A 27,880-nucleotide genomic window follows, 5' to 3' on the forward strand; every position below is an offset into this window, starting at 1 on the left:
AAACAAAAGCACAATCTAAGTGTTAACAGGTCAGAGATAGTTAAAATACTACTGACAGTAAAACTACAGTTTCAAAAGAGACAAATGGCACGATTCATTATAATTCCACTTTACAGTCTTGTATATAATATATAACATTCATAAAAAAAATTAAAAAGGTAAAACAACAACTACAGATTAATTTTGTAGTGTAAAGGCCCGAAAGCCTGTGATAAACCTACAAAGCCAGTAACAAACACATTTTAAACAACATGATTTGATTCAGAAATTCAGGTTTTGAGGCTTTTAGTCTAAGTATTTTTGCTTTGTAGTGTCCATGTAGAGATTGTAAAATGCATGAACTGACAAAGGTATCTTACATTCACATACAGAAACTGAAACAAAGATTTATGCAAAACAGAACGACAATGTCACATACAGTGCATGTAAAACAACACAAGTGCATTTCATGCACAAAATTACTTACAGGTGAGTCGTGTGACACTCGTTTTATCAGACGGTTTTATTTGCAGGTGAGCTGAAGTTGGATGAGTCTTAAAGCAAAGCTTGTTTATTTATTCAAACTGTTATGGTATGAAATAACGTGATGGTATAAAGTGGAAAATGATCTTATACGCTGCCCATTTAAAAGATTTACACCTAATGAATCAATCAGTTAGTTCAACTTAACGACCAGCTGTGGTAAAAATGTTTACCATTTACTAATTTCTCTTTGTGGATCATCTAGTGTGAGTTAATATGACACAAAACTAAAACTGCAGACAGAGAGATGTTACACAAGGTTATGCTCATCAACTCTCTTTATAATTTATTAAAGACTCAACTTACATCAATTTTCCACATTCACTTACAGTGCAGTCTGTACAATAAATCAGTAAACATATAAAAAAAATTAAGTGATGGTGCTGTATTTGGCATGGATCATATAGGTAGTTCAATTTACACAGCACCTTAATTTAGTACAAAACCATGAGAATATAAAAAAATAAGAAATTATATTGCAAGAAAAAACCCTGTAAAACAAGCACGAGTGAACAGTGATGTGCACTGTTTAGATGGAGAGAGCACAAATATGTCATACAGTGCTTTGCAAGACCATATAATTTCTGAAGAGAAGGATGCAGTTAACAAGGAGATAAAATAAGTGTAAAAAAACAGCACCATTTAGTGAGCGACATGCTTCGTGTGGGTGACGTGACGGTCACCAAGGCCACTTTGAATGTGTGTATTGTGCTGCTCAGGGCTCTTTTGTGTGAAGTGAAGTGCTACGTGGGGACAAAAACTGGTGACTCGCAGCTTTCTGCAGAACTAGACACCCTCCTGTTTAACACATGATGCTACAGGGAAAAATAAATACAAGATTTTTTGACACATCAGTTCGACACAACCACTTTTTGAGAAAGACCCTGCCTCAGGTGGTACCTCACAACCTCATGAAGTGTTCATATTTACATAAATATTAAACATTTACACAGTGAAAGACCATATAAATAAATCTTGATCATTTCAGAATAGTATGCATGTTAGAATACTGTATTCTGCAGTTATTATACATAAAGTGTGCTTCAGTTATTACAGAAGATATATCATTTTTTCATTCCATGTACAGATATATATATGTATTTTTTTTTTTTACCCAAAGCACCAGATGCTTTTACACATAATAAGGAAGACCACCATTCCATATTCATATCTACTTACAAGAATTCATTACAGAACAAGAACGACAGACGATCTGTGCTTGGAGTATGTGTGTGATCCCACAGCAATTGTGTCGGTTTACTAAGAAGCAGAAGTCCCAAAATAATCAGGATCACTGGGCTTGTAGCAGACCTTCCCACTGAATAGGTTGGGAGAAAACCTCTCTTTCAAGCCACATCTCATAGCTGTAATGGAAGTCTTCGGGCAAGTCGACACGCTGTCCTAAAACGCTTTGGAGGCAGTTGTCTACTGGTGTAAAATCACTGTTCTGATTCTTATCGTAACGACGTGCATTGAATTTCTCGATGCTCTCGCGTAGTGCACACTCCTCTGCCTGGAAATCCCACGGCCGAGCATCGATATCTGGCAAAGGAAATGAAAAATAGGAGCATGTTTTACATATGAGAACAACTACAATAGCTGTGTCCCAATTCAGGGGCTGCATCCTTCGAAGGTCAAACCAAACATTGTTAAACGGTTAGTCTAAACTGCAAAGGATTAATTTGTCGTATTCTTCATGGCCCTGGAATAAAATGATGCATTTCGAGGCTGCATTTGAAGGAGCTTCCAAAACAGCCTTTGTCTCATTGCTGTGATGCATTCGGTCTTCGCCTTTAAAGGTGCAGTGTGTAATATTGACAGCTAGTGGTTGGGATCGGTACTGCAGTCCAAATTTAAAATATCTGAGAGCGTTGTTTCTCCCACTCCCTCATCCTCAGACTTCACTTTCATGAGGGTTGCCAGATTGAGGACACGCAACAGGAACAAGTGCAATTGACAATGTAAGTAAACAAGGCCTTACACAATAAGTTGATTTATCCGTGTTTTAATATGCCTGTGGTCATACATCATTTAGATGGATGCAGAGGTTTTTTAGGTCGGGTAGAATCTGTGATTTCTGACCCAGTTTGTTTGCTGGATTCTATGGCTGCATTTTGCTGTGCTTTCTTCCAACTGGAAATATTTTTTTGTTTAAAATGACAGTGTTCGGAATTACATGGACCAAAACAAAAACAGACATTCAGACACAGAAAAATACATTTCAAAGTAGAATAACTGGCTGTAGCATTGTTTTTCCTGAGAAAAATTATGTGATTTCCCAAATATCTGTAAACATATTAAGCACAGTAAAAATAATAATCATATAGCACCTTTAAAAGTTGCAGCCTCTGAATTGCAGCGTATGACCCATGTCTTTCTCATAGACCCTGCCCCCAACCCGGAGTGAAAAACCCCCGTGATATTTACCATTTCCATATGCCCAGTCGTCATTGAGACGATGTCTGACTTTCTGGTAGATGGCAGACATGGTTTTCATGTTACTCTTTCTCCACTGGCGGCCCAGATACTTGGTCTGTATCTTGAGGAGTTTGAGGACGTAGAGCTGCATCATGGCCTGTTTTACCTTGAGCGCCCTCTTCAGGATGGGAGCAGACTTGAACACCACAAGCATCTGTAAAGGACAAACTACATAAAACTGTTGTTTTGTAAAAAAATAATAAAAAATAAATAAATAAATCCTTCATATAAATTTTCTCCACCTGAACAGACTTTATCAAACAATAAGAGATGCCACTGACTTACATTATTAGATATTTATACATATATCATCACTGAAATGTATATATTAATTAAAAAAATCCATACTGCAAGAGAAACAGAGAAACAATTTACAATGAAATGTATTTATATTTCTTGCATAAGGCCTAGTCATGTATTAGAAAATGAGATGAAAACACTTTTATTCTTTAAAAATAAACATTTTCTTCCTCTCACCATAGTTCTTGAGTGTTTCCACTTGGTAATTTTGTTTAGGATCCTTAGTAAATTGATGCAGGAGAAGAGATTACGCCAGCAAAACTGATTACTGTCACCAGCTTCCTGTTTACACACACAGACACACATTCAGCATATTCACAACCAACAAAAATCATAGATTCTTTCTTTTTAACTCGCCTACAAAAAAGGTTGAAGTAAAAAAAAAAAAAAAAAAAAAAAAAAAAGGACAAAATAAAAGTAGTGTTTTGTATAATTACCAGGCTTTCAGCAGTGAGTTCAGGCATTTCATGAACCACACAATGAGGGTAATCCAGGGCACAAATGCTGCCAGCAGAAAACACATTATGTTTAAAATACTGACGGACACAGAAGTTGGTTTTGAATGAACATATATCCAAATGCCTACCTGTTTTTGGCACTGATGTAAGACATAATGTTCTGGTTGAAGAATTTGAGGATGAGCGGGATGCAGTTGGCAAACACCAGGTGCTGAGCCACATATTCAAACTATCCAAACAAACAAAAAAAACATCATGTTCATTAATAAAGTACTTCATAAAAATCTTCAGCATATGAACAACTCTAAATTTTAATATGATGAGGAATGGCCCTTTAAAACCCGTGGCGTTACATCAAGAGGAAGTCAGTTTCATAATTTACTGCCAACTTCCCTCTGTCTCTGATGAGCTGAAGCTTTCATTAGGCTTTCATTTACAAGACATTCATCATTTCTTTCAGCGGAGACCTGAAGAGTGATTTGTTTCCAGTTGCTTTAGACGTTAATGAGCTAACTCTGTCAAAGAGCAACCCAGAGCCTCTCCCGTTACCCAGAATTAACTGTACTTCAGCTCTGCGGGATACGTCAGCAGATCAGAAATGCTGGCACTTGTTCATGTTGTTAAATCTGAGCAAGCGAGCGTTTGAGTAACTGAAATGGAGAGAGAGGTAAAGGATATGCGTGGCTGTCTTTAGATTATTCAGTGCTGTATGAATTCAGATAACTTGATAAGTCAAAAGGGTAAAATGACATATGTGAGAAAGGGTAAAATGACAGAAAAAATGTATGTGTTATAAAACTGTTTCCACAGCAGTGCTACTTTTTTCTCCACCAATAGAGGGCGCCCCTTAAAACACCCACACGTTCATTTTTCATAATTTGTCATGGTCATCATACAGGATTAGACTGAACTGTGTTGACAAAATGAAGCACATCAGGCTTTAGAACATTTTGTTCTTATCCTCTGCTAATATTTTTAAATAATTTGATGTGTGAGGAGAGAAATTCTCACATGTTTTAGCATACGAGACCAAAGAACTGCTATATTTAACAAATTTGACATGTTAAGTTTGCTAAAAAAATATATTCTTAAAAGGTTTTATCTAATTAAATATGCATTACATTTCCAAAGCATAAATCTCAACATTGGTTTTTAAAAAATATATATGTAAAAATATATATCTTATTTAAAAAAGAAAAAAAAAAACGTATATTCTGATCTACAGAAAAAAATGTCCTCATACTGAATTTTATTATACTTTAAAATGTAAAAAAAAAAAAAAATCACAAAATGCTGTTAATTAGGTAAAACCTAGTGTTTTGAAGGATTCTGTAAAAAATTGGTAAATAAATTACGATTATTAAGTAATTTCAGTGTGATACTTAAATAGTGTTTTTTAATGTAATGCAATGGTTCTTGTTCTAAAATATGGTTGACAAGATGTTTTGGTATATAAACTATTGTTACACTTACTGACATTTTACTGGGTGTCGTCTGTAAATCATGGTAAAAATGTATGATAGTCATTCGATTTTTTTGCTTAACATTAAACAAGAAACATTCTAATACATGGAAAAAAATGTAAGCTGTATTAAACTATTATTCAGATGCTTAAACCCCTTTAAAGTTGACCCATAATCTTCAGAATATAACTGTAAAGTTTAGTGAATGTAAGCATAACTGAAGTGGAGATTGCTCAGTACAGCCATAGAAGATTAAATTTACTTTTAAATATGGCAGATTTTTCTTTCTTTTTGATGCATTTAGAGAATCCTTTTTTAGTTTAAGCGTTTGTTTGATTGCGGTCTCTCCCTGGCTCTCTCTCTTTCGCGGTCTTGTGATGAATGGTGCTTTGGCAGCAAGCCTATCAGCAGAGCGCAGGGTCAGTTCGGCCAAAGACATCAGAGACACACGGGCAGAGAGAGGAATGGCAAATAAAGCGAGTCTGACCTGATATATGTGGTTGAGTTTGAAGTGTTTGAGCAGCAGTAGCAGAAGAGCTGAAATCGCTTTGACTATAATCTCCTTGTGTCTGTTCACATCAATGCCCAGCTTCATGCTCTGGAGGACGGTGATTCTGTTTCCAACACAAACATAGGAAATGTTTGTTGTGCATCTAAAACAAAGCGCACTGATCTTTTCATGTGGCATGCACACATCAAAAGCAGAGTCTCTGCTGTATATCTGCTGTATTAGACTTACGGCATCTCCTCCGGCAGAACGTCGGCTAGGATGTTGATAGAGTCTGTCTTTGCTTTGGAGGTTGGAGCTGCAGCCAGAAGGAGCTTCAATAGAGCAATCTACAAAGAGACTAACATTAGTGCAACATTCCTACTAGGTTCGTCTGAAGAGTTGCATGCATTAACCACTACACCGTTAACAAATGTAATGCATAATCCAGTATTGGGAAGCATTTTCTTTTTTCAGAGCGCAGAACCTTCTGATACATCCATTACAAATATTAAATGGATGTTTATGACCAAAAAAAAAATTTTATGCCAGCATTAAATATGCGATTTTTCAAAAAGTATTAGAGTTAGCATTTAAAATTAAGGCAAGACACCCCAGGTTAATGCATTTCCAGAGTTGATTGATTACATTACAATTTTTTATTTTTCTGCATTACAAGTTTGCTAAAATGTTACATTTAAATATGCAAATGAGAGACCGTCTAATTAAATATAAGAACTAATTTGCATAGATTTCCAGAACAGAAACCTGAATATTGGAAAAAGCCAGGTTCAAAATTCTTGTTTCATTTTGTTGACATATTAAATCCCATTTTTATCATTACATAAATCAAAAAATATTATTAACAGCAGAGTTATATATATCTTTGAGATACTATTTTTGTACTCATTTTTATTAAGATTTTGAATCGGTTTTTCATTTTTATACTTTCCATTTTCATTTTAGTTAGCATTTAAGTAATATTGTTGTGTTTTGTCATTTTTAGTATTAAAAAAATATATCTATATAATTTTTTGTTTAGTTATTTTAGTACATTAAGCTTAACTTAATTAAAATGAGAAATGTTACTTTGGCAACTAACTGAAATAAAAAAAAATATTTTCTAACATTTTAGGTAACACTTATTTTATTCAAGTAATTAACTTTATCGTAGTTTCAGTTTGAGTTATTTATAATAACCCTGATCAATTGCCAGAATTTTGTTTTAGCCATGTTTATTGGGAATAAAATATTTTGGGAAAACGGTCTTTAAAATTTAGTACTGTCATTGAAATCTACAGATGCAAACAGATATATTTCAATAAATAAATCTTTCCCCTCGTCTAAAACGACATGTTTTGAAAGGCCAAAAAGTCCAATATTGGCCAGAGCATGAAAAAAAAATAAAGTTTTTTAAAGTTTTTTTTTTTTACATTTTACTGTAAAACATTATCAGAAAGAAAGTGACCAAAACTATTCTTCTGGAAAGCTTGAGCTATATTCCCAAGTATTTGAGTGTGTAAAAAGATAAAAGACACTTACTACATACTGAGAGAGACTAGGCAACATTCCCAAATATAGAATCTCTGCAGGTGTTTCTTCCACTTCCTCCTCCCCCTAGCCAATCAAAAGAGGCGATTCTGACTGACAGCTTAATGAACCAGTAATACAAGCAGAAGAACAGCAAAACTGAGTCACTTACCATAGTCATGGGACACTGCTGCAGCTCCTCCTCTCTCTTGATCTGGACCTCCGCTATGGAGACATACTTGTGCTTGAGAGAGAAGGGGTGAGAGAGAGAGAATTGCCATGGTGACCGAGCACGGATATCTAAACTGCGATTGGCTGAAAGAGCCCGGACAGAGCATGCATTACATCTTACAGATATACAGTATAATCCACTTATTGAGCATCAGTAAAAGTGTAAAACGTCTAAAGCATGAGTGAATGCTTGAGTGTTTAGTATTCATGCATATGATGTTAGAATCATTTTTGTTACTCATCCAGCGGTCTAGAAGAAAACTAGAATATTAGAAAACAAAAATGTGTGCATACGTACCTGTTTCAAAGTCTTTACACTCTCATGTATGGGCCTGGGTAGCCCAACCAAAGTGTCAGTGTCACTGTAAAGCAACATTAAAAAGAAAGAATATGCAGTGTGAACCAGAAACAGCAGTGTTTATTGATTTAATAATAATGAAGGTGACCTGTATTATTATTTATCATAGATTCAGAACACCAGTAGCCGAGATTTAGCCCAGGAGAACTGATCAGAGACTCACTTTCCCAAGGTAAAGCCGATAAATTTATTTCTGCTGGTCTCCAGAAAGTGCTCGATGTCTTTCTCCCTGTGGGAGGAAAAGGGGAATCACTTTTGACTACACAAGGAGTTGGCTCGGACATAAACAGACTTTTCTCAGTTTAGGACAGGACTTCTACCTAAAACTGCTATCTAAAAGAGCAGCATATATATGTCCCTTCATTGTTTTTAGACTAACCTATTTTAAAGTGCTGCAGCACCTCCTCCGTCACGCTCTCGTTCTCATCTGCATGCAGCAGAGGAGCTCAGCACAGTGTTATAATCCAAATGTAAAGAAGCCACAGAGGGAAATACTGTACAGTGTGGCTTTTATATAAAATGTGACTGTCACAGTTTTTCCCTCTGTGTTTCTCCCTGTTCATTTGTCTCTGTCCATAAATATGCATTATTTATTTCGGAGGTACTGCAGTCCTAAAATCAGCCCGTTTCCAGCACAAGAGCTATAGAAGATTTTTGTAGGCAGTTAGACGGGTCACTACAGATGCACTACAAGTTTGGGGTCAGTATGATTATTATTTTTTTTTTTTATAAATGAATACTTGTATAGAGCAAGGATGCATTAAGCGGAAAAACAAAAAGACAAACGTAATGTTTAAAAAAAATCTTTTTTTAACTTTCCATTTATCAAAGAAGCTGAATCGTGGTTTTCAGCAGAACAACTGTTTGCAACATTGTCAATACCACGAAATCGGCATATTAGGATGATTTCTGAAAGATCATGTGACACTGAAGACTGGAATAATGATGCTGAAAATTCAGCTTTGCATCTCAGAAATAAATGACATTTTCAAATACATTAAAATCGAAAACAGCTATTTGGAGATAAAATAATATATCACAGTATTTCTGTTTTTAATGTATTTTTAATTAAATAAATGCACCCCAAACATCTGTCTCCCTGAGCTTTATATACAAAAAATTGCTTGTATTAAAATGCAAAATAACAGATCTCTGAAAACAAGACAGAGTTAAAGTAGCACAGTTTTTGGGCTTCCCATTTGACGAAGACTTTGCATGCTACCTGACTTTGGGAGCCCATGGCAGTCCCTTGGGGAAGGACACTCTCTCCGTTGGCGGCCGGAGTGGTGGTGGTGGAGGTGGTGGTTGGATAATAACATCTCTGTCGAGAGGGTCGACCTCTCCCTCAATGCCACTGTCCACATCCTCTGGGTCATCTTCCTCATCTCGCGCATCATCGTTTTTGAAAGGGTCCCGTTCGTTGTAAGTGTCTAGGCTGTCCTGCTTGACCAGGGGCTGCAAGAGAGGGAGAAAGAGTTTAAGATCAAGTTGCAAAGTATATATCACTCTGGACTCTGATACCGAGTCTCATTAAGAAAGACCAAATTAATAATTAAAGGGATAGTTCACCAAAAAAATCATTTACCCTCATACTGTTCCAAACCTATATGTTGCAAACCAAACAGCTGCTGGTAGCCATTGACTTACAGTACATAGTGTGGAAAACAAATATTATGGAAGTCAATGGCTACCAACTGTTTGGTTACCAACATTCTTCAAATATATATATTTTTTGCATTTAACAAAAGAAAGAAATTCCTGGAGGGTTGGAACAACGGTGATAATTTTTGTGTGGACTATCCCTTTAAGATTTTAAAATATAACTTATTTTGTGTGAATGAGATTTGGTTTTATTCTTAAAAAAATGAAAAAAATGACACTTTTTTTCTGTATGGACCAAATTTATAAAAAAATTGTTTGTTTTGCATGAGGTTTTCATTCTCCTGGTATTTTAGCTTTCAGATTACGTTCCCCATCCAATGCTTAGAGTTTAATCGCTGAAACTTACCATTCCATAAACCTGCAAATGATAAGCATCACAAAAACAATTTTGGGGACCCAAACATTCCAGATACTGCACTTCAGCTGCTTTTTTAACATTCCTGTGCAAATTCAGTTCAACAAAGGCACAAAAAACAAGTTCCTCACATCTCTAGAGTTGTACAAACACATGAATGGCAAGATTCAGAGCAAGCATCAGGCATGAGGTGCATTAGTGGAGCGTCATCATTTTTTCCCAATGCAGTCAATGTATGAGTGTGTCTGTGGACGGCACTGAGGCCATGAGCAGAGGTGACTCAGCTGTGATTGGTTGCCTATGACAAGAAGCCATTCTGCTAGCTAGTTGGAGCCTATGTGTCTATGTGGGTCTCATTGCTTGAGAATATGTGGAAAGATGTGCAAATGGAAAGATAGGAGGAGAAAGAGACCGAGAGTCTTGCTAATGTCCATGGTCAGCTGTATCTCTCAGAACCCCTCCCCAAATCAAGTTTCAAAGGAAAAACAAATTGCTGTGAAGGAAAAGAGAGTGGAGGAGTGCAAGGCCAGCCCACAACAAAGAGAATGCACAAAGGGGGTTTGGGGTAAAGACCTGTTTCTTGGCATACGGACTGTCTCCTTCCAAGCTATCAACAAAGGCACTCTGTAGGGACACAAGGAAGAGACGGGAATGAGCCAACAGGAAAGGCAAAACCCAGACAAAAAAAGGGCAGAAAAGGAGAGTTGAGGAGAAAGTGTTACAGAAAACCTATAGAGACATAGTAAGACAGGAAGGAAAAGGTCAAAAACTTGCTGTGATTGGTCCACAATGTTGCCTGCTGCATTTCACTGTCATTGTGACATCGCCGTTACAATGTTCGGCTGTCATATAGTCCCTTTTGTGTGTTGATTTTAAAGCTTGTGTAAGCTTTCTTGGCTGGGTGGGCCATCATTTCATATTCATATAACGCCCTGCACCATATTCACTGAATTAAATCCTACACCGTTTCATATTTTGGGCTGTTGATTTCAATAAAAGTGTCTGTTTTGCTACAAACTAACTACAAAATCTGATGCGTTTGTAGCATTTTACTTTCAATATCCATTTATAAGGTGTAAAATTCTTGTATTATTCCTTAAATCACCAGAAAAACTGGTGAAAATTTTCAATTTTCATGTTTGAATGATTCTGAAGATATTACTACTACTTTTTCCATCCTGTTGCAGCTTGTAAATTAAATGACACATTTTGTATAGCTTTAATCATTAAAACTTTAAAACTTTTGAATGCTTTTATTTATTCTGATAAGTGCATTAAAGCTGATATATACACTGCCATTTAAAGTTTCCTATGCTCATCTAGACTACATTTATACTATCAAAAATACAGAAAAAAACAGTAAAGCTGTAAAATATTACTGCAATTTAAAATAGCATCTTTCTATTTGAATATACATTAAAATGTGTTCCTTACATCATTATATTCCTATGATTCAAAGCTGAATTTTCAGCATCATTACTCCAGTCTTCAGTGTCACATGATCCTTCAGAAATCATTCTGACATTCTGATATTTTTGGAACCTGTGATACTTTTTACAGGATTCTTTGATGAATAAAAAGTTTAAAAGAGCAGTGTTTATTTACAACAGAAATCTTTTGTAGCAATATACACTACAGTTCAAAAGTTTGGGCTCAGTACTTTTTGAAAGAAATTAAAACTTGTATTTAATAAGGATGTGTTAAATTGATAAAAATTGACTAAAAGTGATAAAAGATCCCTGATGAGAATTATGTGAAAAAAATGTTTTTTTTTTTACTTCTGCATCAAATCAATTAAATTTTTCCAAATGCAGGGCTGTGTAATAAATAGCACACATCAGATTTGTGTGTGTGTGTGTGTGCTTTGTATTTGATACACTGAGTGTATAGGTTTATATGAATAAGAGGTTGTGTGTACTCATGCTGGCACAGTTCCTGTATTTCATCTACACGTGGTTCCTGCTAGTGCAACTGTTCTGAAAGTCATTTGCATGTGTGTTTCTCGTACCCGACGGCTCCTGCGTCCTCTCTTCTGCTGCTGCTGCTGCTCGATGAGCTCCATGGCCGAGGCTGGAGGAGAGGCGGCCCGCATGTTTCGCACCACCTTGATGCTGTCTTCAGGGAGCGGTGGCAGGTTCAAATGATCTCTCGTTCTCACCTTCATCTCCAGCAGCTCCTCGAAACCTCCCAGAGTGAACTGAGGTGCACAAACACACAGAAATCAATGGACCGAGTACTACAGGCACATAAACAGGTCTGTTAAAAGAGTCCATGGTAAACACAGTGTTTATATCTGAAACATCAAAAAGGTTTCTCTTTATCTGGTAGAATAGAATAGAATAGAATATGCAGCAGTTATTCTATGGAAGGAAATGTAGGGTAATGAAAGAAAACAGAACAGAATAAAATCTTTTACAAAATCTATTTTAAAGCCTCTTATGCTCTTAAGGCATGATTAAAAATAAATAAATAAAAACTACAATATTATGAAATATTATTCGATTTTAAAATAACTTCTTGTGTTTCATGATATTGACAAAATGTAAGATGTAATACAGAATAGCATAGAATAAGCAGTCAAATTTCTGTGGAATAGAATAGAATAGAATAGAATAGAATAGAATAGATCTATGGAACAGACTAGAATCTAAATATTTTTTCTAATTAAAATAAAGCATTTGACCAGTGATTCTGATGTGTGTGTATTGAGACTGACCAGTATGGTCTTCCACAGTAAGAGCAGCACTTTCTTCATGGGGAAATGGGGCGCATTCATGCTGCAGAACTTGGTTACCATGGTGAAGAGGAGGAGGGCAAAGGGCTCTCCGTTATAAAGGGGTGAACCTGAGAAGAGGAGGGAGGTCAATCACTGCGCCATAGAGAAGGTCAACAGCCAACCGCTGCAAACACACACACACACACACACACACACACACACGCTCTTTCACAGTCTTTCTCACCCAACTCTGTTTTGAAGGCCTCTCTGGTTGCCTTCCTCTCAGGACTGTCACCCTCCATTTCCACACGAATGGTCTCAACCATCAGATACATGATGCTCAGAAGAACCCTTCAGAACATGATGCAAACACCTTTACTTTCAATCTGACTGATTGTGTGTGTGTGTGTGTGTGTGTGTGTGTGTGTGTGTGTGTTAGTTAGAGAGAGTCTTTGTGTATTGTGACCAAGGGTAAGTATTATCCTTCTATAATCAGCTAATGCAGCAGCATTACTCCTTACAGCAAAACAGCATTCAAGTCTCAGTTATGTTTGGAGTGAGTGCTTTTCATCAATATACTATAAATATTCACATACATCAAAGACATAAGAAGCTGCCAGTCAGAAAGCTCTCTGTTAGCCCAAGGTTCCTCCGCACCAATTTTAATGTAAATCTGAGAAGTGCATTGTGGATTTGATGAAGTGAAGTCATCATGTAATGCATCTCACCTGAGTTCAGTGCTGTCTGCCAGAGAAATGGCTGGTTTTCTGACTGCACTGCTGCAGGCCTGGTTATTACTGGAGAAAAAGGGAATGATACAAAATCAAAATATAAATGCACATCCTTATGAAACATCTGTATCAAAGGACCAGGGGTATAACAGTTAACCAAAACTAAAACCATAAAAAACTGGAAATAAAATAAATGTTAATTGTAATTAAATAAAAAAAATTATATATATATAAACAAATGTATTAACCTAATTTTTATTTCAGGTAGTTGGCAAAACAAAATTTTTTAATTTTCATTTAGTTTAACTTGATGTGCTAAAATAACGGTAACACTTTACAATAAGGTCAAATTAGTTAACATTCGTTAATGCATTAACTAACAGTATTATTCATCTTTGTTAATGTTAGTTAATAAAACTACAGCTGTGTATTGGTATTTCATGTTTGCTCAAGTCCATTAAATAATAAACAACTTTTGATTTTAAAAATGTATTCATACATTTGTATTAATATTATTATTAATATTAACTAAGATTTATTTTAAAGTATTTTCCATTATTATTTTAAGCAATGAAGTTATCTAATGTTAACAAAAAGAATCTAATTGTAAATAATAACTACAACTAAAACAAACAACAAAAAAAAAAACTGCATAGACCCGTTTTATTTTTAAATAAAAAAAAAAATAAAAAATGCACAGAAAGATTCCTAAAACTTTAACTAAAATTATAATGAAAATAGAAAAATAAATATTCAAAATACTGATAAAATAACAACAATAATAATAATAATAATAATAATAATACTATTGCAGTATAGGATTACAGTTGCATCAAACTGTAAAAGACTCATTACAACCAACCAACTTTAATCATTCCACAAAATAAATTTTTCTGATTGGGAAACAAGCCATGCAGTCCAATCGCTTGTGTTCAGTACAAATACTAGCTGTAAACCGAAACCATGATCATTTGAATCAGATGTACTCAGATGCTCAGAGGGCTAATTGTGCAAATTATGCCACCGTAAACCACAGAAGAGGCTGAGAGGCAGCGATATGGTCTCCCTGAGAGCAGTTCTGCTGTATGGGTGGATGAGACCATGTACAAAGACATTAAATCCCCCAGGCAGAGGCTTGAAAGAGGAGAGGTATGGTGGCCAGGCTCTCTTTGAAGCAGAGATCACAGACGGACCACTCTGTGGCTCTCTTTAACACAAGAGTGCGGGAGGAAATGGAGAGCGAGAGGGTGCTGATGATTGATATAAAGAACGGCCTTATTATAGAGAGATGACAGCAGGTACAAGACGGATACACAAAAGAAACGGCCTTTTTGATCTTGCTTTTAAAGTATGAGGCTTTTATTAACTTCATAAGAATATGATGAAGTAAAATACAATGTTTCATTTAATAAATGTAATCTGTACTGAATACAAGTAACTTTTGTTTCTTTTTTTAATGTGCTGATTTATATTCCACAGTGATCTATAGTCCAAACAGATTATATAATGCAATTAATGTCAAGCACACAAAATAATAATATGATGAACCGAAATACAATGTTTCATATATTAAAATGCAAACTATCATATTTTCTGGAATAAAAGTCATGTTTTTTTAATCATCAACAACTTCAACTAATATTCCAATGTGACTTATATAATGTTGACTAATATCATGTTTTGCCTGCTTCACATTAATATAAATAACGTGAAGCATGCAAAACGTGCATTTGAATATTTGAATAAAGCATTTCCTACACACCAGTAGTCTCACTTTTTACAATAAATGTTGTTTATAATGAATAATACTAAGGTTATTATAGTTAACTAAATCTTAAGTTGATACATTTTAAGTACTTTTTTCTTTTCAGCTAACTGCCAAGGAAACATTTCTCATTTTCATTTCAACTTTAATCTAACTTGATGTACAAAATTTTTTATTTAAACGTAAATAAAAATTAATACAAATTACAAAACAAAATTACAAATAAAACAAATAAACAAATAAATTTAATGCTAAGAAAAATATTAAAATAAAATCTATAATAGTATCTTAATGACACTGAATGCCACTATAACTTATGTTTTGTTTTATACTTTGTTTTTCATTTCTGTTCTGCTCTACATACAGTTAAATTTAAAGGATTTGTTGTGTAGTGAGGGGAACTAAAATACGTTTAAAGAACATTTCGTTCATTTTAGTTCTTTTCTGAATCTAATAATAAAATGTGACTTACACCAATGCAATGTTTTTTTCTCTCAATGATACAATTTTGACCTGGTTTGACTTATAGTCAGGTACAAAAAAAATTCTGGAAAATATGGCAGGCTTTCACATTTTCTTAATTGTGTTTTACCCATGCAGAAGTTGCTACCACAATCCTTTGCTACGCGGTTGCTAATGTGTTCGGAGTAAATTTTTGCATATTAATTTTTATGTTTGTACAGTATGTGCAATAATAGGAGTGATATCTGATTTCACTGATATAACTCTCTGAACAGAATAGAAAGACACCTTAACATGAATATGTATTTAATGTGGGTAATTAAAGCAATGGAGAAGTGGCTCTCTGTGCCGCCCAGGCAGCTGCTACCGTACACACCGGGCATTAAGAAACAGAAAAGAGAAAGCCGTTTGTCTCATTAGTACAGCACCCAGGAGATCCACAGAAATACACTGTTTCACACACACACACACACACATTCACAATCATGACTGAGTCGTTTCTAACCTGCTCCCCCAAGAGAAGGAGAATAAAAATAGCAGCACTGTTAAACACTTCGCTCCGCTGGAGATTCAGTCTCTGTCTGTGTCTTTCAGTATCTCACCCTTCGTCTGTCTGTCCTCGCCTGCAGCAGATGGTCTGCCCTCAGTCAAAGATCTCCACACACAGGCTGAGGCATTTTGGGAAATAAAAAACCACTCACTCTATCTCCATGCTGAGGAGCTCCAGCAGAGCCGTGAAGATGCCCATGTCGTAGAGGAGGAAGACGTTGTGTCGCGACCAGTAGAGGACGTCAGCTTCTGTGTCACACTCATCAAACACACCTGAACACACACATGCAAGAAAAAAGACAAAAGAAAAAATTATATTTTGCTTGAGAAGACTATTTTAATTTTTTTTAACAATTATTTTCATGCCAGCTCAGCATGTTTATGTCCAAATTCTCATTACCACAATGCTTGATTCATATTTTATTGTTTTACATATATATTTGTTTATTATTACTAAAAACAAATATTCCCATGCAGTATTTTATTATCAAATTTAAATATGCATAAATTAAAGTCAGTACTACAAATTAAATAAAAAATAAATAACACATAATTAAAGAACAAAATAATTAAATAATTTTTCAAATTCTACATTTTCACGCTAATTATTAAAGTCCAAACACACATTAAAAAAACGCTCAATAATGATTCTCATTTTTGCAATATAGTCATACGTTACTGTTTTATATATTTCTATCATTTTCAAATATTTTTACCAAAAATAAAAACTGCAACACGTTTTTAATTTTTTTTTACATTTACATAAATTAAGGGAAGTTCTAAAAATGTAATTACAAATTAAATAATACATCATTATTTAAGTAATAAGAACTAGGAGAAATGTTTAATAATTACAGTAATTATAGCTAAAATATGCTAAAAAAAATAAATAAATAGAAATTGCAAAACATCTTAGTGATCCTAAAATATATTTAATTTCACATAATAGATTTTGTTACTTTTTAATTTCTTGATTTGGGGTAAAATATAACATGCTTTTGACAGGTTTCATGAGATTCACCCATTGCATTGTGGTTTGTATGTATTATATTCATACCTTGTGCCAAATAGAGGATAGCTCGGGCTACTTTGAGCCTCTTGTCTCGATCGGTGACCTCCAGAGCGTCCAACAGTCTCATGACATACGCCCTCTGCTCCTCCATACTCAACTCCATCCACCTCCGACCTTTCACTGAGAGTAGAGCACAGAAGAATTATACTTCGGTCGATGTTAATCACTTCTGCCATTCTTCTACCAACTCCCATTCTGGTTCGTTTCTGACACGTGAGAAAGATTAGTCAGGATTTGTGTCGCTCAAATACCCATGAGAGGGGCGGCACACATGAAAACTCATTCACTTTAGTGATTCTACCACATATACGAGCGGCGGACTGAATGCAAATTACTGTACAAACCTCCCTCTGAATATTAGTAAAACATTTGCCATATGCTTCGAGGGTTTCGGCTGTGAAGCCTCACAGAAAATCTTTCCATAGGAGGCATGTGTAAAATTAAATCACTGACACTGAAGGCTTCACACTGGAATTCTAATGGGACTGATGCTTTTTATTAAAGTCGCATCAATCAAAAAAACAAAAATTTCCTTGATTTTATGAGATATACGATCTTGAAACATTTGCTTGCATGTATTTTCTCATTTCAGATGTGAATTGGTTTCATATACATCTTTAAAGGAATGAAAATCTGCTCACTCTCAGGCCATCAGATATGTAAATGGTTCTTCATAGTAACAGATTTGGAGAAATGTAGCATTACATCATTTTTCACCAATAGATCCTCTGCAGTGAATGGGTGCCGTCAGAATGAGAGTCCAAACCGCTGATAAAAACATCACAATAATCCACAAGTAATCCACATGACTCCAGTCCATCAGTTAACATCTTGTGAAACAAAAAGCTGTGTGTTTGTAAGCAACAAATCCATCATTAAGGAGTTTTAACTTTAAACTATTGATTTTGGCCAAAATGGCCCAAGTCCAGAATTCATTATAATGCGTCTTACAGTGAAAAAGTCTATCACCCACGTATTTGCTTAGAACTATTTTGGACTGTATTTGCCTGTAAACATTGCTTGATCTGTGCATATTTCTCTCCTGATTCACTTATATTTTTCACTAGTGATACCAATATTATGGACTCTTATTTATTGATTTGAATGTAAAAATTCTTAATGATGATTTTATTACAAATATGCTGCTTTTCACAACACAGTATGTTAACTGATGGACTGGAGTCATGTGGATTACGGTTATGTTTTTATCAGCAGTTTGGACTCTCATTCTGACGGCACCCATTCACTGCATAGGATCTATTGTTGAGCAAGAGATGGAATGCTAAATTTCTCCAAATCTGTTCCGATCAACAAATAAACTCATCTACATCTTGAATGGCCTGAGAGGGAGTACATTTTAAAGGGTACAACATACACAGTTTCACCTAATCTGATGTTAATCTTGAGTACCTATAGAGTAGTACTGCATCCTTCATATTTTAAAAAAGTCTTTAGTTTTATCATATTTATAAAAGAAAAATACAGCTTTCCGATTCTCTCCGGAACAAGCAGAGCTCCTGGAGGCGTGCTGTCACTGAAATGACCAGAACACACAAAGGCACTTGATACACTCCGTTGCTGCACCGGAAAAACAAACTGCATCCACTGTTCGTGTAACGCTGGGTTCTTTGGGAAGCTGAACACGGTAAACTTTCCCTAACATCCAAAAACACACTTATTTGGAGATATTCTCGAACAAATCCTATGCAGCGCTGCTGACGATTTCCCGATGAAGTGCGTTGATGTGTGCGGTCTCGCTCTCCTCTGGATAATGTGTGTGCGGGAGCGCTTTTCAGAGAGAAATGCTCATATAAGGAGTTCCACCATCGTCAACGTCATTAGATCCACGATCGAAAAAAAAAAAAAAACAGCTGAAACTTTTACAAATCTGGAAGTAAGATTTTCAGCAGAGAAATTATCGGTCATTCCTCAAAATAATTTTTTTTTATACTTTGGCCATGTTTAGCATGAGAATCCCATCTCTTTAACTCTGAATGCACGAAACACCATTGTAGCCCCCCTTTAAGCAAATTTTCCTTTTTGGGTGTAATATACCTTTAAAAGGTGCAAAATCGGCGCGTCTGAGAGAGAGTGGAAAATTGCAATGTTACATTATATGTGGACACAAGGGGAAAATAATAAAAAAAAAAATGTCAGATGGCAGAAACGTTTTAAAGTGTAAGAGACTCCATCAGCACATAATATGCAGTTGCTTCACAGTCAACACAGATGTACAGCACACACAAAAACGCTAAAGCTAACGTGACATGGTGATCCAGCCTCTTGGATTTCCTCCATTTTGTAGGGCTGCAGTGGCATGGCAAACACACAGAGAGAGAGACGGAGAGGTCTGGTGAGGTGAGACTGTGCACACAGCAAAGCAGGCAGGGTAAAGAATGAGGCTACACACACACACACACACACACACACACACACACACTGTAACTACATAAACATTCATTAAAGTTCCTTTTCTCACAGAGAGAGAACAGTGCAACTTTGCTGAATGTTTATTTCTGGTCTCTCTTAGACTCTCTTAGGTGGAAATGTTATTACCCATGAGTGTTCAGTTAATCAGCCATCTCCCTCTGTTTCAGCACATCCATGCCACTAGGACTTCAAGCTATTTCTCACTATTTCTCACACTCACAAGCTATTGAAGCACAATACAATTCCAGCACAAAACACTTTAAGTGTGTTGTGTAAAGAAGATGCACTGCAAATAAAGATATTTTGTCTTGTTTTCTAGTAATATATATACACATATCAAGTATTTTGCATATTAGATTTGTTTTCTTACACAAATTGGCGATTTGTTTCCCTCTTGTGTTTAAAATTTATATATAATTGAGAGGTTTATGCTTAAAACAAGCAAAACAAATAAATAAATAGTAAAAAGTCTTACTTTGCAATTTGTTTCTGAAGTAAATTCAGCCTGTTTTAAGCTGTATAGTGGAAATTATTACTTAAAATACAATTAAAAAATTTTTTAATACTTTTTTAAATACAATTAAATATTTTATAAATTATTTTTGAATTGACTAGAGTATTTCAAAGGAGAACATTCGATGTTACATTTTAATATTAAATCCACAATTATTTAATTATTGTAATTGTAATTAAATTGCAAGAAAAATTAAGAGTAATCCTTTACTTTTCAAGAGAAAATCAATTAAATAACTGATAATTAATTCCTCAGTAATGCATTACACCCAACACTGTGGGCTACATTACCATGATTCTTGAAGTCTTCCTCAAAGTAATCCCTGTTTAGACTGAACTCTGGCTCCTCTGTGTAGCTGTACAGCTCTGTGTGAAAGAGGCAGAAAGACATGTTTAGTTCAAGGAAAACAAGCACATAACATCGGCTTTTCATAGTAAAACAAATTAATAATAATAATAATAATAATAATAATAATAAAACCTGTCTTTATTTTATTTATTCCTTATCTTTCTAACTTCTACTTATTTGAACAATGCCTAAAACTTGGTATTACCAGCACTTCATGTGTGTCTTTGCTCTTTAAGAAGAATCACTTTATGTATTTCCAAATTGTAAGTCGCGTTTGATAAAAGCGTCTGCAAAATAACTTCATGTAAATTAAACATTAACTGGCACATGGCTCATCACATGCATATTAAAACACACCATAATGAGCCAAATCTTTAGAAACAGCCACATCAAGAGGCTACAGTAACAGCAAATAAGATTTAAAAATTTTATAATTTATAATAATAGTTTATACTGTATTACCACATTTGGCATATTCAAAGGCATAAAACCTCAAACATATTATGAAACACATGAACCACACAAAGGTTCACCGTTAATGTTGCAAAATTAAAATTACATCAGTAAATATGTATAACGAACATCTAATTTTCTATGAATTTATAACTATTTTTATATTAAAGCTATGTTTAAACACCTGCCAGATGTAAAAGTTATTGCGCTGCTTCTACTAAGATTTGTTCACACAGTATTTCTTCATCCCTAGATATGTTAGTGTGTGTGTGTGTGTCTGTGTGTCTGTGTGTGTGTGTGTGTGTGTGTGTGTGACCCACCTGAGAGTTCTGCAGTGAAGCTATCCGTGTCCCCATATTCAAACTCCAGGTTCGGGGACTCCATGGACCCCTGCAGATCAGAGGATCATCAGATAATAACTGCACTGCCACAACAGAAAGTGACACGTCTAACATCCTGGAGCACTTGCCAACCGCATTTCAGGTCTTTCCACTATTTCTGCAGCATGTGCTTTTCCTCCTAATTATGCAAATTCAGCCAAGGCACACTACTCTGGAACTTCAACGACAATAACATGGGAAATAAAAATAAGGGCGGCTTTATGTCAGCATGAATTAACTACCATTTCCATCACCACAGCACCCCACATGTGCTCAGAAGGTACAAAGATCTAAATACAGAGAAGTAACAATTAAAACCACACAAACTGCATCATAATTTGTATACTAAAATAGTATGTGACATTAGGATTAATGGTCCTCTAATTATAGTACACTCTAAATGGCATATCTAGGGTGACCTGATGCTGTATTTTTGTGGATTATGTAAGTTTGCACCAGTACATGCTTTTTGGGACAATGCTACCTATAAACTTTGGGGATGAAGAGTTTTTAACTGTACTCTGTTAACATTTTCAGAAGGCTATAATAAAAATAAAAATAAAAAAGGTAACAAAATTTAAAGGGGTTGTTGACTGGGTTGTTTCTAGGCTTGATTGTGTTTATGGGTGTGGTCTAACATTTATTCATACTTCGTTTAAAAAAAAACACATTATTTTTCACATAATTGACCTTTATTCCACATCGATCTGTCCCTTCTCTCACAGACGCCTTGATTATTTCCTGTTATTATGAAGCCCCTCCCTCAGAAATACACAATGGGCTGAGATTGGTCAGCTGGCTCAGTGTGTTGTGATTCGCTAATCCTCCTCTAGAGCGCGTCTGAACATCCCGCCCCTCTCAAGCTCAGAATGTGCTCTAGTTATATTGGAAACAATTAATCTGGGTTTGTTATGTAATGTACCCGGGAAAAAGCTCATTGTAGTCCCTCACCAGTTTTTGTAGGCATTTAACTGCCAGAATTTTATATATATCTCCATTTGCATTGAACTTTCAGCGCTGCAACTTTGCAGATATTGTTTATGCTCAAACAGCAACATCACACACTAACTAGTGTTAAAAAAGTGAAATGTCTAAGTAATGTGAAATGTTTTATGTCTAAGTAAACTGTAAAAAAATTAATTTTAACTGTTGAAACCTGCAAATTGGTTTTTTTTTACTACTTGATAAAGTGAAAAACTGCAATAAATCTAATGAGATGTTTCATTTAATTTTAAAGCAAAAAAAAAAAAATGAAAATGTAGAAAGACAGTTATAAATAGAATGTTGACATTATTAGAATTCTCGGATTTTTGGTACACTTTAAAAATAAATTTTATCGTAAAAACAGTCATTTTAATGGTAAAAATACTGTAGAATGCTATTGTGAAAACCTGATAACAAAGTTTTCTTATTATATACAGCAAAAAAAAAAAACTTTACAAAAAAGATTTTGAAAGTGAAAAAACATGGTTTGCACTTTATTTTACAGTACGTGTATTTACATACTTATAGTGTACTTACAGTGTATTTATCTAAGAAAGTTCTTGTAATAAAAGGTAACTACATGGGGTAGGGTTAGGTTTAGGAGTAGGTTCAGGGTTAGTACATAGTTATTGTAATTACTATAATAAGTACATAGTATGTACATGAGGAACAGGACTGTAAAATAAAGTGCTACCAAAACATGTCATCTTATCATTTAGTCAGAAACTTTAAATTGATCCTCGCAAAATTTCCTCTTGTGATACACTTAAAAATAAATAAATAAATAAATAAATTCTACTTTTCGTACTTCAGTAGGTTAAGTCAGGGTTTTTTTTAAAGCAAAGTTTTTTTTTGTAATTTTACTGTTAATTTGACAGATTTTTTCATTGACCCATAGTGTGTCATGGTAATAAGAAGTGAGACTACAGGATTTCCAGTGTGTCCATCTTAAAGGATATTTCCTGCACCTCCACTTATGCTTAAGATTAGCCACATGTATTTTAGCCGACTCTCAAAGAGCTACTAAAGCATGAATATTCACACTCAAACGCAGTGTTAATGGTTTTAAAACATCAGTGATGATCTACTGTATGCTGATATCCCTGAACAGTCTCTAAAACCTTGAGCCAAACATGGATTTCCTGGCTTTCCTTCACAGTCTGCCTGAAATGAAGAAGTGTCAGGTCCTCTGAGGGGTTTTGATTTAATTGCAGCCCAATTAACATCTGGGGAACACGCTCTGTGCTGTCAGCTGAAGAATAAATTATGTAAGAAGCATAATGTTGAAGATGAACTTTCTTTATTGCCCCTGAGGACCAGGTTCTCTTGCTCAAGTGCTTATTCATTTAAAGATAAAGTGCTTCTGCAGGACATTTACCTTGTTGCAACTAATTCAGCCTAATTGTTGTGCTGGACTTTCGGTCAAGCTTTGTTTTAGTAGGCAGTTTTTTTGCAGTATATCTCCCTGTATTTTGCACCATCATGGTGTTTTTTATTTTTTGATGTGGGCAGTGTTAGACTGCCCCACACATATCACTTTGAATTTTGCCCAAAAGCTCTATTATGGAAGCATCTGACATCAAAACCGTCACAAATGGTTCACCAACTATGCTTTTTGGCAAACCCGAGATCTGTTTTCACATGGTTCCTTTCTAAATAATGGCCTCTTTTGCCACTCACCCGTAATGCATGGCTCTTGACAAAGCTCTTGTGGATTAACTTCTTGAAGTCTATACTTTTTTTTTTTTTTAAGTGATTGTTGACCTCTCTCTACCTTCTCAAACAAGTCTCCTTCTCATAGATGATGATGATGGATGAACTTTGCTAGGAAATGTCTTGGTGATTTGATTTTAAACTCCATTTTATACTTTTGTTGTATATCTAACCTCTTTGGGAAGCGTCTACTCTTTCATTTGACAGCTACAAGCTAAAATGACTTCACAGGGAGTGGACAGTCAAATAAACTTAAGATAACTCCCCATCAGACTAGTCGCTTTCTTCTGTAAATCTGTGATTAGAAATAAAACTAAATTTATGTTTAAATTAATAGTGTAACAACATGTCACGATTTGGTTCGATTAATAGTGCTGAACTCTCACAATACTTTAAACAAAGCCAAAATAAGAGTTAAAATGGAATTTTGTATTACTTCTAAGACATGATAAACAGTTCTCAAAAAGTAAATTTTATAACTAGAATAAAAATTGCTAATAATAAAGAATTATGTTAGTTGCATTATTGCTCTCTGTCCCTCACATACATTTAAAAACTTTTTAAATATATTTATTAAATAATATTTTTTTTATTCTTTTCTATAAATTATAAAATATGATATATTATTTTATGCAAGAATTTTTTATTTACTGTCATATTTAATAAACATGAAAGCTCAAATGAATGACTGGATTTACTGGATTTCATTGATTATAGGTGAATAAAACCCTAAATTAAATCTGTATAAAATTGCATTTTTGGATTAACTATACACAATACATATTGCTGAATTTTTCTATTGCGATATGTTGTGACACGATATATTGTTGCACCCCACAGTTTAAATGTATAATGTATAATTCAGGCACTGTATACTGATTATGGCCAATAAAATACGTTCTATAATGGATGTGAAAAAAATTATAAATGCACATTATCATCATAATGCATATTCTTTATGCATAATGCATGTGAGCAGACTTTATGTATGCATGTGCACACTAAACTAATGATTTACACTCTTCTATCTGTTTGTCTCTCTCTCCCAACTCACAGACATGGCACATACAGAAGCCTTTTATTGTGGTCCTCAGGAGCAGATGGCATTGATACTCATGGTGGGAAGAGAAAGAGAGAGAGATGGGCTTTCCTTCTGACACCTTCCCTAAAGGTTACTCTCTCTGATCTCCAAGAAGCAGAACACTCACATCTGATCCAAACAGATGCAGATACTGATGCATTCACAGAAAGCAGGGAAGGTCAGTGGCCAAAACATCTGATACGAAGGCAAACTATGACGCTTATAAACTAGAACAATGTCCTGTAAACTCAATACACATTTCTTCCGTGAATCATGTCATTGATTATTACTCACACACACGTCATACACTGATGAAACTGACTCAGTGGTGGAGTCTAATGAACCATGAGCTCTTCAGTAGGCTTTTTTATGTCTAACTTCTTACAAATCCTGATCATTACGAGATACTTGCAAGTTATGTACTTAAGGTTATAATCAGTAATATTTTAAGGTGTTTTCCCCTACAAAGCTTACTGTATCCAATTTGATCCACACTTTTTTAAGGTATCTAAATAATCAACATGATCAAAAAAATCTGTTGTACACAATCTACTACATGTATTTTGTAAAATTTTAGCAAATAAAAGGCCTTTTAATATAATTGTGAAAAGTCCATCTTAAGGTCATGGTTCACGTGTCTTTTTGCTGTGAAACCTTCACTGGATTTTATAAAGCAAATGTTAGAATAACTTTTACATTGTTAGTAATATTTCAAGAGGAATATGAAGCAACTTAGGTCACCTTGATTATCCATACACCATTTTTATAAATCATGTTAAACTATGAACTGAACAAGAGTCGACCGCCTTTCTATCCTATAAAACAAACTGGAATAATCTGTAAAGCTCAAAACAAGGGCATGCACATTGTGCCCCAGTGCTAGCACCGAGCTAATGGACCAAATGCCAAAAGATCCAGTCAATATTCACCATTTAATATTCATTACTAATTTAATGCTGCCAGGTGTAATAATTCATCACTAATATTACAATGCTCATACCATCAGACCAAGCACAGAGCTTTACATTCAGCATATTCTGGTTTAATGACAGATCACTGATCTCAAAAATGCATCAAAAAAACTGCTGTAGGAGACAAGCACACTTTAATTTCTTTCTAAAAAAAAAAAAAAAAACCCTTTAATATGCTTAACGATCATGGTTGAGGAATTCATTACCATAACTTCACTAGGTTGGATGTGTTCACAGCATGCTATGTGTTACTGTCCTTGTACCTTGAAGACTGAATCTGGGCTGCGCTGTGCCAAGAAGAGAATCAAATATGGATTTGCTAGCTTTTATTTTTAATGTCTGAATAAATAATAAGTTCATAAGATGAGCAATGAGTGCATTATAGTGTATAGTACAATATAGAGTGCAGTCTTTACCACTTCAATTCAGTTCATTCATAGACAGATAACTAGAGTAGACAGGCAGACTTTCTTTTAAAGAAATAGAAATTAAAAATTCATCAGCAGACTGTATATTACAAATCAATTCAACTCTAGATAGGTAAATAGATAGACCACGGCTTTTTTTAAATCAATTTAAATGAAAATAAATAAATAAATCTGCAGCAGATAGAATACTATTGACCCAATTAATTCCCAATAAAACAACATATATATTCCATAACATCAGGCTAATACCAAGCTTATTAAATAACTGGTTTTGAAAACATATTATAGATAGTGCACAGGAATTTGTGCCCACTGACATTTGACGGGTTAATTAATACACATGTACTGTGAATGAAATGAGCCAAATACATACAGTAGCTACATTCTCAGCATTTTATATGCGCATGTGCATACAGTATATCCATATACGGTGTAAGAATTGGGAATTTAAGACAGAAACAAATGCATCCTTCATATTTACGCTTCAAATGCATGCACATGAAACGCATGTCTATATCCTCTATAAAACCGCCAGTCTCTCACACTGGATCAAATTCCTAAAGAGAAGGTATTTTTAGCGCCATGCATGTTTCTAAAATAACAACTCGAGGCATTTAAAGCCCTCAGCAACAAGCCACCTTTCACACAGAGAGAGAGAGAGAGAGAGAAACACACGCACACCCCTCTACCCCTGCAAACTGTCAGTGTGCTCGGATTACCTCCGAATCCTTCTGCTGATGGCTGAACCCATCTCTCTCTTGAGCCTGAGACTTCTGTCTGTTACTGTTAGAATCATTAAGTAAAGGTACCTCCATGTCGTCGTTCTGCTGCTGCATCTGTCAGGCTGTGGATGCGCTCGCTGCACGGAAACAACACACTGTCACTGGACTGGAGCAGACGCTGCTGGACTCCAAGTTCAGAATAATATCCGTCCCCGCCGCTCTGATTGGCTGCTGAGGGCGTGCTGTGACGTAACGCGCGCGGAGAGCCACGCCCACACGACCACGAATATGCAGGTGCTACTACATAGGCTATAAATTGCCTGTATGTCACTCAGAATGTACTAATTTTAATAAATGTTCAATGAAACAGCTACCCACGGGATTTTTATAACAATATTTTTTTGCAGTTGAGGTTATATATAAAAATCAAATTTCTTCAACTTAAAAATGTAATCTTAAATATGAAAACATTCCATATAGCTATTATATTTTTTATTATTATTAGATATAAAAGACAAATACATTAAAATAAAATCTCCAGTCTTATCATGTGTGGCCTTTAGAAAGTGCTGTCAGAGTAACGATTTGGCCAAACAAAGTGCAATTATTCACACTGAGGAACAGAAAGATCTGCAGCTAGAAAGAGTCACATTGTGACGTTTTTGACAGACCATATTGTGAACACAATGAATTATTGATTGTTGAGATGGAGACACG

At 35.1% G+C, this 27,880-nt stretch overlaps 1 protein-coding gene across 3 annotated transcripts; it reads right to left on the reverse strand.

The window, feature by feature from the left end:
* LOC113047970 (striatin-interacting protein 1 homolog) lies at positions 1-27,344 on the reverse strand. Of its 3 annotated transcripts, none has more exons than XM_026209431.1 (22): positions 27,161-27,340; positions 21,205-21,274; positions 20,374-20,448; positions 17,125-17,259; positions 16,220-16,340; positions 13,289-13,357; positions 12,805-12,911; positions 12,561-12,688; positions 11,853-12,041; positions 10,418-10,468; positions 9,050-9,282; positions 7,991-8,056; positions 7,768-7,831; positions 7,411-7,482; positions 7,251-7,325; positions 5,961-6,058; positions 5,709-5,835; positions 3,887-3,987; positions 3,738-3,804; positions 3,478-3,582; positions 2,950-3,154; positions 1-2,064 (listed from the first exon to the last, which is right to left on the reverse strand). In XM_026209431.1, the coding sequence occupies exons 1-22, from the start codon at positions 27,275-27,277 to the stop codon at positions 1,814-1,816; spliced, it is 2,526 nt and encodes an 841-aa protein (XP_026065216.1). In that variant the 5' UTR covers positions 27,278-27,340; the 3' UTR covers positions 1-1,813. The 3 variants fall into 3 exon arrangements, with proteins under 3 accessions (XP_026065216.1, XP_026065218.1, XP_026065217.1); XM_026209433.1 differs by having other exon boundaries at positions 2-2,064; positions 27,251-27,344; XM_026209432.1 differs by lacking the exon at positions 10,418-10,468 and having other exon boundaries at positions 2-2,064; positions 27,161-27,339.
* Positions 27,345-27,880: the final 536 nt, after the last annotated feature.

Source organism: Carassius auratus, chromosome 29, assembly GCF_003368295.1.
Source record: "Carassius auratus strain Wakin chromosome 29, ASM336829v1, whole genome shotgun sequence".
In the NCBI taxonomy this organism is placed as follows: domain Eukaryota; kingdom Metazoa; phylum Chordata; class Actinopteri; order Cypriniformes; family Cyprinidae; genus Carassius; species Carassius auratus.

What these genes read in the sequence shown, in the direction of transcription:
- LOC113047970 (XM_026209431.1), bottom strand. Translation starts at nt 27,277, where the DNA reads ATGCAGCAGCAGAACGACGACATGGAGGTACCTTTACTTAATGATTCT. An exon ending in CTCCTCAGCATGGAGATAGA is followed by an intron (nt 13,358 to 16,219) that starts GTGAGTGGTTTT and finishes CTTTTTCTCCAG; the next exon opens with TAATAACCAGGCCTGCAGCA. An exon ending in AGCAGTGTCCCATGACTATG is followed by an intron (nt 7,326 to 7,410) that starts GTAAGTGACTCA and finishes TTGATTGGCTAG; the next exon opens with GGGGAGGAGGAAGTGGAAGA.